Source organism: Acyrthosiphon pisum, chromosome A2 (genome assembly GCF_005508785.2).
Source record: "Acyrthosiphon pisum isolate AL4f chromosome A2, pea_aphid_22Mar2018_4r6ur, whole genome shotgun sequence".
Lineage (NCBI taxonomy): Eukaryota > Metazoa > Arthropoda > Insecta > Hemiptera > Aphididae > Acyrthosiphon > Acyrthosiphon pisum.
The window spans coordinates 94265604-94281786 of NC_042495.1; the positions used below are offsets into that span (position 1 = coordinate 94265604).

General features: G+C 29.6%; 3 protein-coding genes across 4 annotated transcripts in view; 2 read left to right on the plus strand and 1 right to left on the minus strand.

The window, feature by feature from the left end:
• Positions 1-198: 198 nt before the first annotated feature.
• LOC100168821 (rDNA transcriptional regulator pol5) lies at positions 199-5828 on the minus strand. The gene is made up of 17 exons (XM_001945351.5): positions 5571-5828; positions 5302-5505; positions 4810-4992; positions 4504-4725; positions 4024-4435; positions 3794-3959; positions 3609-3730; positions 3377-3522; positions 2808-2981; positions 2531-2719; positions 2187-2471; positions 1995-2134; positions 1692-1939; positions 1463-1625; positions 1156-1399; positions 860-1095; positions 199-791 (listed from the first exon to the last, which is right to left on the minus strand). The coding sequence occupies exons 1-17, from the start codon at positions 5685-5687 to the stop codon at positions 665-667; spliced, it is 3378 nt and encodes a 1125-aa protein (XP_001945386.2). The 5' UTR covers positions 5688-5828; the 3' UTR covers positions 199-664.
• Positions 5829-6126: 298 nt separating this feature from the next.
• LOC100166745 (ubiquitin recognition factor in ER-associated degradation protein 1) lies at positions 6127-8954 on the plus strand. The gene is made up of 5 exons (XM_001945406.5): positions 6127-6626; positions 6692-6806; positions 6873-7027; positions 7541-8098; positions 8723-8954. The coding sequence occupies exons 1-5, from the start codon at positions 6624-6626 to the stop codon at positions 8795-8797; spliced, it is 906 nt and encodes a 301-aa protein (XP_001945441.1). The 5' UTR covers positions 6127-6623; the 3' UTR covers positions 8798-8954.
• A 5368-nt stretch (positions 8955-14322) lies between these two features.
• The window catches only part of LOC100164730 (Y+L amino acid transporter 2), a 43448-nt gene continuing 41587 nt past the window's right edge, over positions 14323-16183 (plus strand). For both annotated transcript variants that reach the window (XM_008184710.3, XM_001945463.5), the window contains exon 1: positions 14323-14486. The gene's annotated coding sequence lies outside the window, so the exon portion shown is untranslated. The remainder of the gene's footprint in view (positions 14487-16183) is intronic.

Consider the following 16183-nt stretch of genomic DNA (forward strand, 5'->3'; position numbering starts at 1 on the left):
ATAAGCCCAAACTGCGTGTGACGAACCTGTTTTGGTCCACTGTCGTAGACATTTCTTATTCCGAACAGAATAGGTATATACTTAAGTGAAAATATACCATAATAGTTTTAATAATAACTACGATTCCAGTGTATAATTTTTTTTAGTGTAAAATACACATAATGTTAGATAAAACTATAAAAGAACAATACTATCAAATATGTAGTATAAAACGTTAGTAACTTTTAGATATATTATTCATTTCAGTACACTGTGCACAACATGAACACCAATAATAATACTAGTATATTACAATAATTCATTTTTCATACTGTGTAAAAGAACATTCTGAAACACTTCTCTATACGAACTCAACCAACTATTGTTATTTTTTCAAAATTAGCTGACACAAATCTATTCAATTGAACACATTGTTTGAGAATTATATCATCGATTGTCTTGTACACAATTGAAAATCATGAAGTTTATTCAGAAGAAATCAAGAGTTATTATTGCAATAAGTAATAACATTCAACAGTTAAACTTCATGTTTACAGAAATTATAATCAACAATAGAATTATTCCTCAAGTTTTTCAACAAACAACATAATTTCCTAAGAGTCAAGAGAGAGGTTATTATTTTTAAATGCATAAATTTAAGAACAAATAATAGCTTTTTCTTATTTTAATCGCTGATATTTTTAATTTTTTTAATTTTTTTGTTTGACACGACTAATGATTTTCTTTTAACAGGTGTTTTTCCAGTAGGTGTCTTCGGGCTAAAATTGTCATCCAAGTGGTTATTTTTAACACTGAAATGTAGAAAATATATATATTAATTAAGGTGAACACAATATAAATATTGTATTTATAAAATTACTTTATCTTGGAAGTATTCATTTTTTGAATAGCTTGCCGAAGTTTATTCCAGTTCTTACGACCCACTTGATTGAATCTGCTGGTAGAACTTTCTAAAAGCTGTGTGAGTTGATCCCAATCGCAACAATGATGTGAGAATTTGTTACCACTAATTATGCACAAAATATTCAACAATTCATTTATGTACCGCTGGCGTCCTGACACATCTGGCTGACTGTCATCCAATGAAGTGAAGAACTAAAAATTGGGATTGTTTTTAAAAAATATATATTTAATCATATTATTAATGAATCATACTTTTATAACATATTCAGACAAATTCTTTTCTATCTCATCAAGCTGAGAATCATCCTTTAATTGTTCCAAGAGTCTTGTGTTTCGATAAAATGATACTAACATACATACAGCTTGTGATCGTCTAAACCATCTAACCGAGTCATTAAAGGCGTACGGCAGAATACATTCAATTAAATTAATGTTACGTTTCCATAGAACTTTGGACAGCAATGACTCAAATAAAGATACAGGTAATAAACAGTCTCTATTTGAAGAATATAACAAATATCAGTTAATTTCAATCCCAATAAAATTTTTAGTCAATTACCTTTTAGTAAAGAAATCTTTAAGCGAATCCTCCAAAATGCTGATTACTTTGGATGACTTCTGTTTTTTTGTTGGCAAACCAGAAATTATGTGAGCATATGATTTTACAAGGAATGTGCAGCACTGGGTTATGTGTGTACTTATATCCAAAAACACAGGTGTAGCTAATGAAGATACAAGACAGTGTTTTTAAATTTAATTTATTAATTTTGAGGTTCATATACACTTACTTCGTACACCTTTATTCATTAGAACTTTTAAAACCATTGAGATTAATTCATCGTCAACAGTCTCTGTGTCATTGATTTTTTTGATTTGACTAATTTTTTTTAATGCTGATCGAACTCGAGTCTCCAGAGGTCGTTGTTGATTATCCTTGATGCAAAATTCCAATAATGCGAACAAAGTCGGAATAGTATCCAATATGAGACATAAAGATGGATTATTATCTAAATATATATCCACCAAATCCATAACCCTAATAAAAGTTAAATATTTAAAATTAAATCATTTGTAACCTTGGAAATAAATACCTCAATCTAAAATTAATTTTCTCTTTGATATGTTTAGGGTTTTTGTTTGAATTTTTCTTATAGCTTTTAAATGCCTCGGATAATAAGTCATCCATTATTTTACCATCTTCTTCGGTCATATCATCAATATCAACAGATTCCTAAAAAATGTTTATGTTTTACTTGGTGTATGTATTAAAATAATATATTTACATCATCTGAATGTTGATTGGCAGACATCATTGCTTTGTGTAAAGCTAATTTTAACTGTTCAGTGTCATCTTGATCATCGTCACTAGATTGTTCATCAGTTTCCGAGCCATCAGTTTCTTCATCATCTTCATTATCTAAACCATGTCCATTAATTCCGTTGCCATTAACCTTTCTTTCATTATCACCATTTTCTACATCATCATCATCTTCTTCTTTGTCACTTTCAGACTCATCATCACTATCATCCATTGAATTTGATGCAGTATCATATTGAGGATTTAAAACCTAAACATTAAACGTCAAGTTGGTATATTCAAACATATGAATAATGTTGAATAACATACTTGCAAAATTTGATGAGATGCCTGAGGTGTTAATTCTGAACATAAATGTGAAAAAACACGGGAAATCAATTGCCTTAATAAATAAGACTCTCTAGCTAATAATGACAACATCAGCTCTACTACAACTTCGACCCAATTGAGTTCATTTTCGTTATCATTTGTATGGTGTTCATAACAGTTTTGTAATTCCTGAAAGTATTAAAATTGTAAACTTTATATTCCATAATATATATAACTAATCATACTAAAACATTTAAACTGCTGAATGTTTCCTTACTTGTAGAGTGTCAATGGCCACTGATGGTTCAACAAACAAATAAATACCCATTTGCAAAAACAAAGTGTGAAAAACAAAAAGAATTGACTGCTCTTTAGATTTTGTTTCACATTTCTTTAATTTTTTTTCAATGTCTTTGGTTGTTTTGATCATTTTTTTCCAACTGCTCATATCCTATGATACAACAAAGAAACCCATGTATAAATAAATCAACCTATACTGTGTTAAGAGCTTTAATATTGGAATGAATTGATCTATTATACTAAACTTAAAGTTTAGGGCATTATCTGTACATTAGCTTTATTTACATTTTCTGAAATATATAGAATTTCTAAAACGTAATATTATTAATACTCATGATTTGTAAAAGCCAACATACAAACACTGATAATGATCTTAACTTTACTAAGGTTGATAATAGACCAATTCACTTTAATATTAAGTTAATAACTTAAGATTGGTACTGCCTACTAATAGAAAACAATATTGCTATGTTATGCGTGGGTTAGAGAGAAAAAACAAATAGTGCATTGACTCTATCTTAAATATTTATATCTGGAAGTACATACATCTTTTGAAGTTTTAGGCCGAAGTTGGCGGCCATCTTTCAATAATTCATCAGTATAATGAACAAGCGTAGATAAAGTTATCCGAAGTGTTTCCATATTTGGTTGTTTGTGGGTAAGTGCTTTCAAAAACGAGTCTTTGATGATGGCTATACAAATGTATTGTATTGAGTAAAGTTTAGTTATTACTACTTATAATTAATTATGTATTATAATTTATAAATGAGAAACTCACCTGCTAACTCATGGCTTATATGATATTTTTCAGTTGCATTTGTGAAAATTGCATGTTCTAACATAAATTTTAATTGTTCTATTTTCCACATAACATCAGTACTAATTTGAAGCCCTAGAATTCTAAATAATATCAAACATATAAATAATGAAAAATAATAATGATTAATGACTTAAAATATGTACCTAGCAAGAAGTTGAGTTGCGTATCCACGATCTTGAATCTTCCAGAAATGTGCCTTTTCATTGTTTCCTTTTTTTTTCATAAGTATAACTTGATGGCATTGTTTGGCCAAAAGCTTAATGTGCTGTTCATCCATTTTAATCAAACAATTTTGAACAATTTTAATACCTAGGAAATCATAATTTTGTAAACACTTCTTATGCCGATGAATAAAAATGATAAAATAAAATACCTGTTATTTTTTCTACCATCATATCCCCAGGAGGTAGAATGAATTTTAATAAGACTTTATATGCAATATTGGGTGTGGCAGATGAACTGATTCGGTCCATTACAGCTGATATGCTTAAACGAGAATAAGATACGAGCGCATCGGCGTTTGGACGAGTAAATGATTTTAATAACATATCCATAAACCAATTAGAAAGTATTGAGTGTATACTATCTAGAGAACTATTCTTAACGATATATGTGCAAAGTTTCATAGCTGCCATTTGTTGATAGCGATTATGTGGGCCTGTGAAATGTGGCATAAGTGTTCCCCAAAATGATGAAATAAGTGAATCGCTATTGCTTGCAGATGTTAACGCAATAGCAAAAGCTTCATACACAGGGTGCTCAAGTACTTCCACGGAGGAAATGTGCTAGATTCACAAGCAATATAATTAGTAACAATGCAATAAGACAATATTCAAAAAATAAAAATTCTTACAAATATTAATATCTTTGCAATATCATTCATTGATTCAATACATAAGAGTTCAGTACCAGTCTCCAACACTCTTGGAATAAATGCACCATCGATTAATTTTGGATACCGACTATGCACTTGTATTATGCAATATATTGAATCTAAAGTTTGTTTTGTAATAGGCAATCCAATGTACTTTTTCAAATAAGGCCAAATTATTTCCGAAAACATAACATTATTGGACTAAAATACAAAACAATATACAATTACAAACAAACCACCATTGTTATTCTTTACTTTTGCATAGCTAAAATAAAAATCACTTACTGATTCAATTCCTTCAGTTAAAAATTTGTACGTCAACAGTGGTAAATAAGACCTCGTTTTCATATTGCCTAAAAGTTCAGCCACAATAGCTTTTTGGGTATCCATCGCTCCAGCACTAAATATTCCACTACGTATCATCGCACCATAACATAACACTTTACCAGACAAGACATCACCTTCTTCCTGTAAAATGAAATGGAAATTCAAAACTTACTTGATATTTTAATATTCCAATCAAATATCTCATAAATTGATTTAACACCTTAAGTTAGGAGGTTAACATGAAAAAAAAACTAATAACTTTTAGATTACAAACTTAGGAACAGTTTTTAAGAAGTAAATATTTAACAGTTATATTTACAGGAATATTGTGTTATAACTACCTAGTTATAATATTTGTATTGAATAATTATAAATTGAGTTTTAAATATTTTAAATCTTAAGTATCACAATTTTCTTAACAAAATTGGCAATGCCGCAACATGTACTTACAGCTTTTGAATCATATTTAGCCAGCTCCTTATCTACAACGTTCTTAAAATTGTCTAGATTGAACCATGGCTTGTCTGTCAAATAGCTCACAATAACCACCAAAATAGAATAGTAAACGGTTCGGACTTGTGTCTTTGGGGACCCTAATCCACGTACCAATCTCGTTAACACATAAAATACTTCTTTTTGTCGCTGCTCGTCCAACTGAAAACAATAATTATGTACATTTACAGATTTACCTAACAATTAATAGGCAGGATATGACTTACCGATTCGTTACTGAAGAGCTGCAAATGTTTCACCAGTTGCATGCATAGTTTCGGTTGGGCATTGTGTGGCGCTTTGATGACTTTTGAGAAAAGATCCAAAACAGATTTACTGGCCATGGTTAAAACAGTTCAAATAAAAATATCAAAGCGATTTCATTTCCAAGTTAATAGTTTTAAATCGAACAATACACCGTAAATCTACATGTGACGATTCAAATTCCGTTCAGAGAGGTCTGGCCGAAGACATGTAGAGAAAACACGTGATAATCGTTTGTTTATCGCCGCTTACGTTATCAACAAACGTGGCAAGGGAGAATACAAAATGTTTGAAAATATTTTCTCCGATATCAAAGGACCTATTAACTGTGATATGGCGTTCATGCTGATATTAGGACAATAATACAATCTGTTGTTTGGTTCCACAAAACATATTATTTTGTTCCAATGGTCTTTTGTTCCAAAAAAAAAACATATTTTGTCCCGAAAAAGTTTATCTGGATAGCCGTGGTTACATTATCATCAACAGGGGTATTTATAGTTTATTTTAGTGGTTACTGTGCCTGTCTGTGAGTAGTACAATAATATGATTTTACGCGACACGGCCAGTAAACTTATGATATTGCATTATTGCTTGTAAATAAATAAATAATACTCTATTATAATATGATTTTGTGAATCCGGCCTACTATCTTTTGGTTATCATTTTGTGACATTGCATTAAAATATTTATTTCTACTATCGTCATTCGTACAGACATAATGTTATAAAGATGTTGTTGTTATATTGTTTTTTATGTCTATAGTCATTACTCATCCCGCATTCGTACTACATCACAATCACTATAATTCACGATAACTTTTATTGTGTTAAAAAAGATTTTAACGAATAACATTTAAACATTACAATTAAATACTTAATACTTATACTTGAATATTTATTTTACTTCTTAGTTACTTTAATAGTTGATGACTACTTGTAGTTAGTACTCTAGTGTAACACTCGTGGTTGGAAATCGGTATTAATACGTCCATACTATTAAACTTTGTAAATACAATGGTAAGAAAGCTGCTCACTTTGGGTCAATGTCAGAACTCGTTTGAACTAATAAAAATATATTTCAGTTTTCCCTGAGTTTATTTAATCATATACTTCAACCGTTCAACATGACATATAGATGTTGGTCAGTGTCCATGCTTCCTGGCAGTGAACGAGAAGCCGTTGATAGTGGAGGAAAAAGTAAGTCACTTTATTCCATTTGTGTGTACTGTGTATAACGTTTTTCTTAAAACACAATGGTTTCAGTTATAATGCCTCCATCTGCTCTGGACGCATTGACTCGGTTAAATATCAACTACCCAATGTTGTTCAAGTTATCTAACAAAAGAAGCAACAGACAAACACACTGCGGTGTATTGGAGTTTATTGCAGATGAAGGAAAAATATACATTCCTTATTGGGTATTGATTTATCTCATGTCATAACTGACTTAAAATTAGTTGAGATTCCACACTGTTATTTTTTATAAATTCATATTAAATCTACACAGAATAACAAAAGCATATATTCTAATTATTTCAGTATGCAGATTAAAACTAAAACTAAATATTTTAAAAATTTACTTAAAAAGGTAATCTTATAGAGATACTACACAAGAACTTATAATCTATGTACATTTTAATAAATTTAAAATTAGTAAATATATCTATTATAGTACTATTGCATAAATCAATTATTAATTTAAAATAACCACACTCCGAAATGAGTTGTTATAAATAGAATATTTTTGCGAAATTGTATATGAGCATTAAGAGTTGTTTGATTGAGATTGCCTTTATTTATAAGATATTTTGACAATATCAAGACACTTTAAATTTTAAAAAAATGATAATTTGTCTGGAATTTAAACTAGATTTGTTCTATAATTTATTTTGTAACCCTCTCATGTGATCCGCCAACTGTATTTTATTTAGATGATGAAAAACCTGTTACTAGATGAAGGAGATATGGTGCAAGTTGAAAGTGTTTCATTAGAAGTAGCTACATTTTCAAAGTTTCAACCTCTAAATTCCGAATTCTTAGATATTACCAACCCAAAGGCTGTTTTAGAAAATTGCTTGCGCAATTTTGCTTGTCTGACTACTGGTGATGTAATAGCCATAAAGTACAACCAAAAAAATTATGAAATGTGTGTGTTGGAAACCAAACCGGGTAACGCTGTTAGTATCATTGAATGTGATATGAATGTTGATTTTGCTCCACCAGTTGGTTATCAAGAGCCTAAGCATGAAAAAAAACCAGCTACAGAAGATATGATGGTTGATCCTGCTGATTTAATGCCAGAACTATCTGGTTTTATAGCGTTTAAAGGTTCAGGCAACAGATTAGATGGTAAAAAAAAGAAAGAAAATACTGACGATCCACTTAATCAAGTTAAAGCAGCATATCAAAGAGGTATTCCAGATTATGAGTATACTTTAGGAACTATACAGTTCTTAAGGAACATCCGTCCAGTTATTATTGACAAAGAGGTAATAATTACTATATCTCAATATGTTAATACCTATAACCTATAATCTATATTTCTTGAAAATAAAATATATCAATTTCCTATTTAATATACAGGGTGTAACAGATAGAACTGACTTTTGGAATAACATTTGTTCTAATCCATATTTTAAAACTTTTTTTATATATAGTTTTAAGCCATTTGCGCTATATGTGTAATAAAAAAAAATTATTTTTATTTTTTAATACCAAAAATAAAAAAATTTAAATTTGATTTCAAATTTTTTGAATAAATTCAAAATATTCAATTTGTGAATCTAATTATAAGAATGGTTTGGATGGTAAAAAAATTTATCTAAAGTAAGTAGTTTATTTTTAAGATTTTTTAAAATATCAATATTTTTTTGATTAAATTAATCTGGAACGCAATAACTTTCTTAAAAATATTATTCTTGGAAATTTGCTAACATGAGTATATTTCTTAAACTATTTACTAATCATATAATTTTAACAATTTTTGTCATACGCTTAAGTAGCATACATTTTTTTTTTGTTTGTTTTTTGTCAAGTCTTTCTGTTACCCTTTGTATTGTTGAAAAGTTTTATAAATACAAAATAAAAATATAAATTAATATTTGCCATTTCAGATTGAAAATCAAGATGGTTTTAAGCCATTTGCAGGATCTGGATCAGTACTCAAAACAAAAACAAAGAAAAATTAATATAGTTTTCTTTCATTACATGTACATATTTGCTTAATATAAGAAAATTTTGATTTTATATAGTGTATTGTTTTTAAGATAATTCAATTTCTTATTGTAAAAAGGTTTTAACTTTGTGATTATTTGATAATTAAAAATAAATATTTCATACATTAATTATAAATTTAAGTATTGATTTTAAATCAAAGCACAATAGGCTATGCTTATTCTAAATAGGATTTTTACAACTTAGAAGGCTCTCATGTAAAAATATGATATATCTCATATAAACAACTTATTTATCATACATTTTAAAATGGTTCATTAAGTATTTATTTATTTTTACATTATTTGTCAGTACTTGGAAATTACTGAGTAAACTAACTAGTTTGAGAAAAATATCCCAATCCCTTACAACTATCAGTACTATTTATTTACTTATAAAAATTATATATTAAACGGGTTTTAAAACCCTTTGGCAAAATACAGATTTATTGCGTGTACATTTTCTGCTTAAATTAATAATGATATAATTTAAAACTTAAATAGCTTAAATATATTATAGTACATTTTAAATACAATTTAAGAATTTTTGAGCGAATTTTCTAACCATTTCGGGGGGGGGGGCTGCAGCCCCTTCCCTGGCTACGCCACTGGTATGACCTTTGCAATTGTACATCATAAAAGCACATGCAATTCTCATTTTCCTTTTTTTTGTTTTTCTCTTACTTTAAAAAACACTAGAAATTTGCGACCCTCTCTATGTACCACTAGATCCAATTTTTTACCAGAAAACACCATCAAAATGGACATTTTAAGCATTTGTACAAATGTACAATTGACAAAAAAAAAAAAACAGATTGTTGTAACATCAATACATTTATCGATTGCTCCGCACAGAAACTAAAATATGACATTTTATAAGAGTTTGTTATTATCACAGATTAAATAATCATATAACCTATGTTATTATTATTAAAATAATTGTTTGGTTAGGTTTAGCGAAGGATAGGGTCAAAACAGGGTTTAATGACATGTCAATATGTCATACACTATTCTGTATTTCTGTATAATATTGTTTTTGTTGTAAGTTATTTAATAATGGAAATATGGATTAGGTTCTCTTGCAACGATTGGTAACAATGATTCAAAAAACATGTTAAATATTATATTAAATAGACACGAAATGTCACTTGTACACAAAAAATCATATGAAGATTGGAAAGAATTAAAACAAGATTTAAATTTGGAAAAACTATTGATGACATTAATACCAATCAAGTATAAAAATTGAAACTGAATATTGGAAAAATATATTAAAACGAATAACAGTCTTAATATTAACGATCAGTAAACAGAATTTGGCTTTAAGATGTCTCCTATTTATTTGGAAATTGAATGATTAAATTACAGGGGTAGCAAAATTAAGTTTTGCCTGCATATAAAAAAATCACTAGAGCCCATCATGAATATATCATTGAGTCTTGATAACAACCACTATATTTTGTTGAAGTTAATTATTATATTCTAATCAAAAATACAATAAGATATGTAATACCTATCAGCTTGCTTACAGACTACGCTAAATATTGTAGTAAATATTGACGAGGTGCATAATATAAATATAAATTCTTTTACGTCATACTTCGTGCAGACTTTATGTGTTGCACGGCGTTTTGTATAGGCAAAACAGGTACATTACTACAGTGTTCAGTATTGTCCATAGGTAATGTATAACTCATAATCTAAAACTAAAACATATTTGAAGTTTGAATTTGGATGAAATAATATATTTAAAAGTAGAATAACGATGTTACTTATTTTGTTGTAATTCAATAACATTATTCATTACTCGTGGGGACTTAAAACTTTTACATATATTATAAATATTATACTATAAGTAATGATATTTTCAAAATATTCAAATTTATTTTAACTCATTAGTCATTACCTATTTATATAATGAACCTATTCACACTGTTTTACGGCAAGGTGCTATTGAATCAAAAATTAAACAATAATATAGGTAGCATGATATAAATGGTCGATACCGTGAATTTTGGCGGCGTGGAAATGGTATCTGTGTTCGCGTGTAGTGTGCACTAGTGCAGTCAGATGGCAAACGCTATTATATACACTATTATAATAGATAATTAAATATTAATAATACAATTAATGCAATATTTTCGCAAAAATTAAATCAGCCTACAGTTTGTAGTACTAATAGAAAAATTATTACTAATAATTACATTTTAACAGCATTATCAAAAAAACAATAAACATGCCATGCATTTACTTTATATTGGCTGACAGACAATCTCTACTCAGAATATTGTTTTTCGTACATAATGAAACATCGTTGAATTAAAATTTAAGACATCCATTACAGTAACCCACTCAACACCTACAACCATATATACTAATCTAGTAATCTATGTATATTGCCTACAACTGTACAACAGAGTGGTACCCACTTGCCCATATTTTATATGGCTATTTAAAATAAAATCTGAAGAAGATTCGTTCGTCGATAAACAAAATAATATAATATGATAACTAAAAATTAAACTTATTATTTATTAAGATTAAATAATAATCATGTGCTTTCACATGGAGAACGGGTTCTCACTTCTTTGCTCTACAATTTAGATTAATAGTCGATAGACAGATACCAAGTTTGGAGAAAATGTAATTCTTTAAAAATGACCTAGGTACACGTGTTATCAATTTGGTCAAAACATTGTCGTGAAAAGTCGTGTGCTTAATTTCTCAAACAATAATACTACAGTGATTACCGCCTGAATAATCTCCACGTTCCGCCACTGGTGATACACCTGTGTAGTGCGCGATGTATCGGAAAACCCACACTACTTTAATATGAACAACAATACTAAATATTATAAGCATGGATCTAAACTTCGTACCTGCAGTGTCCGGGACACGTTCAATAATAAAATACTATATGTTATTATGTAAGATATCATATTATGTTTCAATGTTTTAAATATTATGTGCATAAATATAATAGTTTCTTGCACCAATATTGTGTAATTGTGTAATTGTAAAGTTAAAAATAAATAAATAAAATTTATTTTATTAATATCTACTGAAAATTTACTACTACAATATCCAAAGTAGTATTTAAATCTGAGAATAAATATAGACATACTTTTCCAATAAATACGGGCATAATATGGCTAGTTAGGTTTTTTTTGGCACATTTAACATATTATCATTGATTGTAAATATTAGTATTTATAATCAATGATATTATATATATTTTATTTATTTTTTATAGCACAGGAAGTATACTTTCACTAATATTAAATCTGCATTTAACTCAAAAAGTTTAAATAATAATACTAGTAATCGTGAGTAGGTATGTACTGTAAAGTTAAAAGTATAAAGTATAAAGTTAAAAGTTGTTTACTACAACAGTATACGCAGACATTTTTTATCACGCCTGCGTCGAAAGTTTGGTTTTCGATAGCGGTTGAAGCGTCTTTTTTCCGTTCAGCGGGCGGTAAACTGTAAAGTGGAAATCCCCAACAGTGCCGGGCGATAAAATGGAAATCCCTAAAAGTGCTGGGGGCACCACATATCACGCGCGTATCCAACCAGACACTGGAATCTATACCATGGTCCTTACAAAACATAGACTTTTGGTTACATCTTATATTCATATTGCAACCTCCATGGAATCTATACCACGGTCCTTACAAAACATACACTTTTAGTTACATCTTATATTCATATTATAACCTCCATGCGTGACGCTTAAAATAAATAAAACCAAATCATGAAATATTGTTGTCGTAGAATTATGGTCTAGTTGTTGTATAGATCCCTGCATTAACTTTGCCGTCATCGATTAATGCATAAATGAATATTATACTTATCTATGAATGCAGAGGCGTGACAAATGTAACGCTACAGTCACCTACTCACCTACTATTGTAAAACTTAATTTACGTAAGTACTTTGTAAGTTTTGTTGTCTGTAAGTATTTAGTAGAAAATAATAGCCAGGTAATAATAATAACGGAAATTGAGTACTGGACCCTGGTTATTTAAATAAAATATTTAAGATCCTTATAACTCTATCTGCCACCGGCTACGGTAATTGGGTGTATCTACAGACTACAGGGACCCACGACTCTCCCTAAATATCTTATATTTATAGCTGATAAACGTTTACCACGTTACAATAATATATTATACTTATTACCTATGCATAACACGTGTATTACGTATGTGTATAGATTGTGAATAATTTTTATTTAAATAAAATATTTAAATGGAACTTACGTAGATACTTTATAGTACCTATTTATTATAGGTACTTTTATATATATACAGGCTATAATTGAAATATTAAGTATTTATCAATTATAGTATTATCGAGAAACTATGTAGATACCCACGAAACAGATTATAATCGTAAGTACCTGTGTAGTGTATACAACGATGTAGAGAAGATATATTCTCTACATTATGATGTATACCTACAAATAGCATAAAAAATAATCTGTTTGGACTTCTTACATCTAAATAATTGTAACCGGCTGCACATTTTTCAAACCGATATAATATGTTAAATTCAGTCACACGATTATGCTGTCACAATATACCTACTGTTATTAATTATAAACCGTACACATATTATGGTAATTTATGATTTTACCTTTAACCCGGCGACGATTTAAAACCGTTCACTGCACGTGTTTGGTATTGGAATTAGTCTTCATAAATTACATAAAAAAAATTGCTTTAAAATATTCGCACTTCATATTTTAGAATGGTCATGAATTAGAGTTAGTTACTATAACTTTCAATTAAATAACTTATCATACTTATACTGTATAATACGTACAGGGTGCAAACAAAAGATTTATATTTCTATAATTTCTTCATAAAGTCGTTTAACCACCAGCATATACGCCATATACAATATACATATATGTATACAAATGTGTGTGTATGATCATGGAGGGGTGGGGGGTCAGTTCAAACCCCCTGAAACTTAAAAAAATTGAAAAAACTTCCTAATACAATTTTCAAATAAGATAGACATTTATAGGTACGTAGTTAAAAACTTACGCTTAAAAATTCACTAAATTTTTGTTAGCAAACGTATTATAAAAATTTCCATATATGTCATTTTTGTTATTGATTTGACCCCCCCCCCCCCCCCCCCCCCCAAAAAAAAAAATGTACACTAGATACTGTGTGTGTGTGCGTATGACAACAACAGGAGTACTTATTATTAATATGTACCGTCCAAACGTTTGTGCCTGCAGCCCGCTCATAATATTCTCTTCCCGGCGGCTGTTTCAGCGTGAAATTAAATAACGCCACTCATCGTCGCGTCGCGGCCGATCGCGCGCCATTATGTTTGAAGGGATTGCGCCTGCGAATTGGCAATATCCTGACACACACACACACACACACACACACACACACACACACACACACCATACACTTGAAGAGAAAAAGGCTCGGGCGTGCGCGCGCGCACGCGCAGACACACGCACGTAAAATGCTAACACCGCGGTCGGGCGTCACGCAGGATAGACGGAGACCGGGAGCAGTAGCGTTGCTCAGTAACCGAATCGTTGAGCGGCAGACGAGACGACGCCTTCAAATTTTTTGCACGCCGTTATTTTTGTTTTATATTATATATTTTTTAGTTTTTATCTCACGATGACATAGTAAGTAGTTGCGACACACGTATTATTATCATTATATATATTGTATATATTTATATAGTATATACCTACACAGGATTTATTATATTCTTCAGTATACATAGGTACCTATTACTACAACTACTGTAATTTTATAGTTTTTTAATACTCGCCCAGTAAATTATACGTGCTTTAATAAAACTTAATTTGATATATTATCATATGGACTGCGTCGATCGGAGATGATATAATATAATATTATATTATATTATTATATTATATTATCCTATGTTATATAGGCATAGGACTGTATCATATCATTGAGCCACCGAGAGTATGCTGAATTTATCATCAAAATATATAGGTACCTATCTTTTCGTAGGTACTACGCTATATTATAAACTATATCGGAGATCGTTATTTGTATCGTTACATCGTATTTGATGAATGTATAGCGTGTTATACATTAGCTATGATTCAATTTGTTATACTGGAAATAATAATAAAAATCTATCCAGATCATTATTACATTCAAGCACAGTGCACAGAAACTACATTTTTTTAGGAAGGGAGGCAGAGTAATGGTCATAAGTGAAAACATTACTTTAAACCTACGTAGCCATGTTGGAGAAAAACATTTTTTAAAAAGATTTCAGTGGAACTGCTCCCACCCAAAAACTCCGTTAGGAACACCCAACCGCCCTGTATTATGTCTGGGTTCTCATCTTACTCGTTATTAAACTATCGCACAGACAACAACAAATTTAAAACTGTAATTTCGGTTTTAGATATTTATTTTTTATATTAAGGCGCCTGGTGCCGATGCCATTTTGTCCTCAAAAATACACTCTGCGGCAATAACGATACCGCTTTGTAGAATCAACAGAATTTCATAATTTTTTTTTTAATTGTTAGAGGAGAGTATTCTACAGCCCGCATCGATCTTTGTTTTTCAATATTTTATTCTCAAACTTGATGATATGTCTAAAGAAATACAAGATAAAAAGCATTTTTTTTACAATTATCTTCTTCTTTCAGATAAAAAAATAGTCATTAAAATCCGACAATTCTACAAAGCTTGAGAGTTATTCCCGTTAAGTCATTTTTTCGATATAATTCACCCTATAACCCCCCCCCCCCCCCCCCATAAATAGGTATCGGGTAGTAGATTAGTGGAAAAGTCTTATAATTGAGGTGGCAACTAAAATATAAAATGTAATTTTAAATTACACGGGACCCTTAATAATACGAACAGGTAGCTCAATGATATTGGTTTTTTAAATATCTATATTTATATTTTTTGACACTTTGGTGACATAGACAATTTGCTCTACGACCGAGGAATGAGCCCCCATATCTTTTTTCTCTAAAAATTAATATAGTAATCTCGGACACCTTTAATATAAACAAAAAATGTTCAACGGATTCTCAATAGAGAGCAAATAAAAATGTATCTTCTTAGTTATCGTAACTTTCGTATAAATATTTAAAATTTAAAAGTGGATTGTTTTCGTCGAATAAAAATGTAAAATTAAAACACTTAAAAATTTTTGCAAAAAAATATTGTCCTATAATATGTCATTTTTATGCAGTATAAGTAACCTTCATTTTGAAGTAATACATTTAATCGTATTTTATTAATGCAAGTTACAATAGTACCTATGTCATTGTACATTCATTTATTTATGAGAAGTCTGTAAGTCTACTAATTTATTTATATA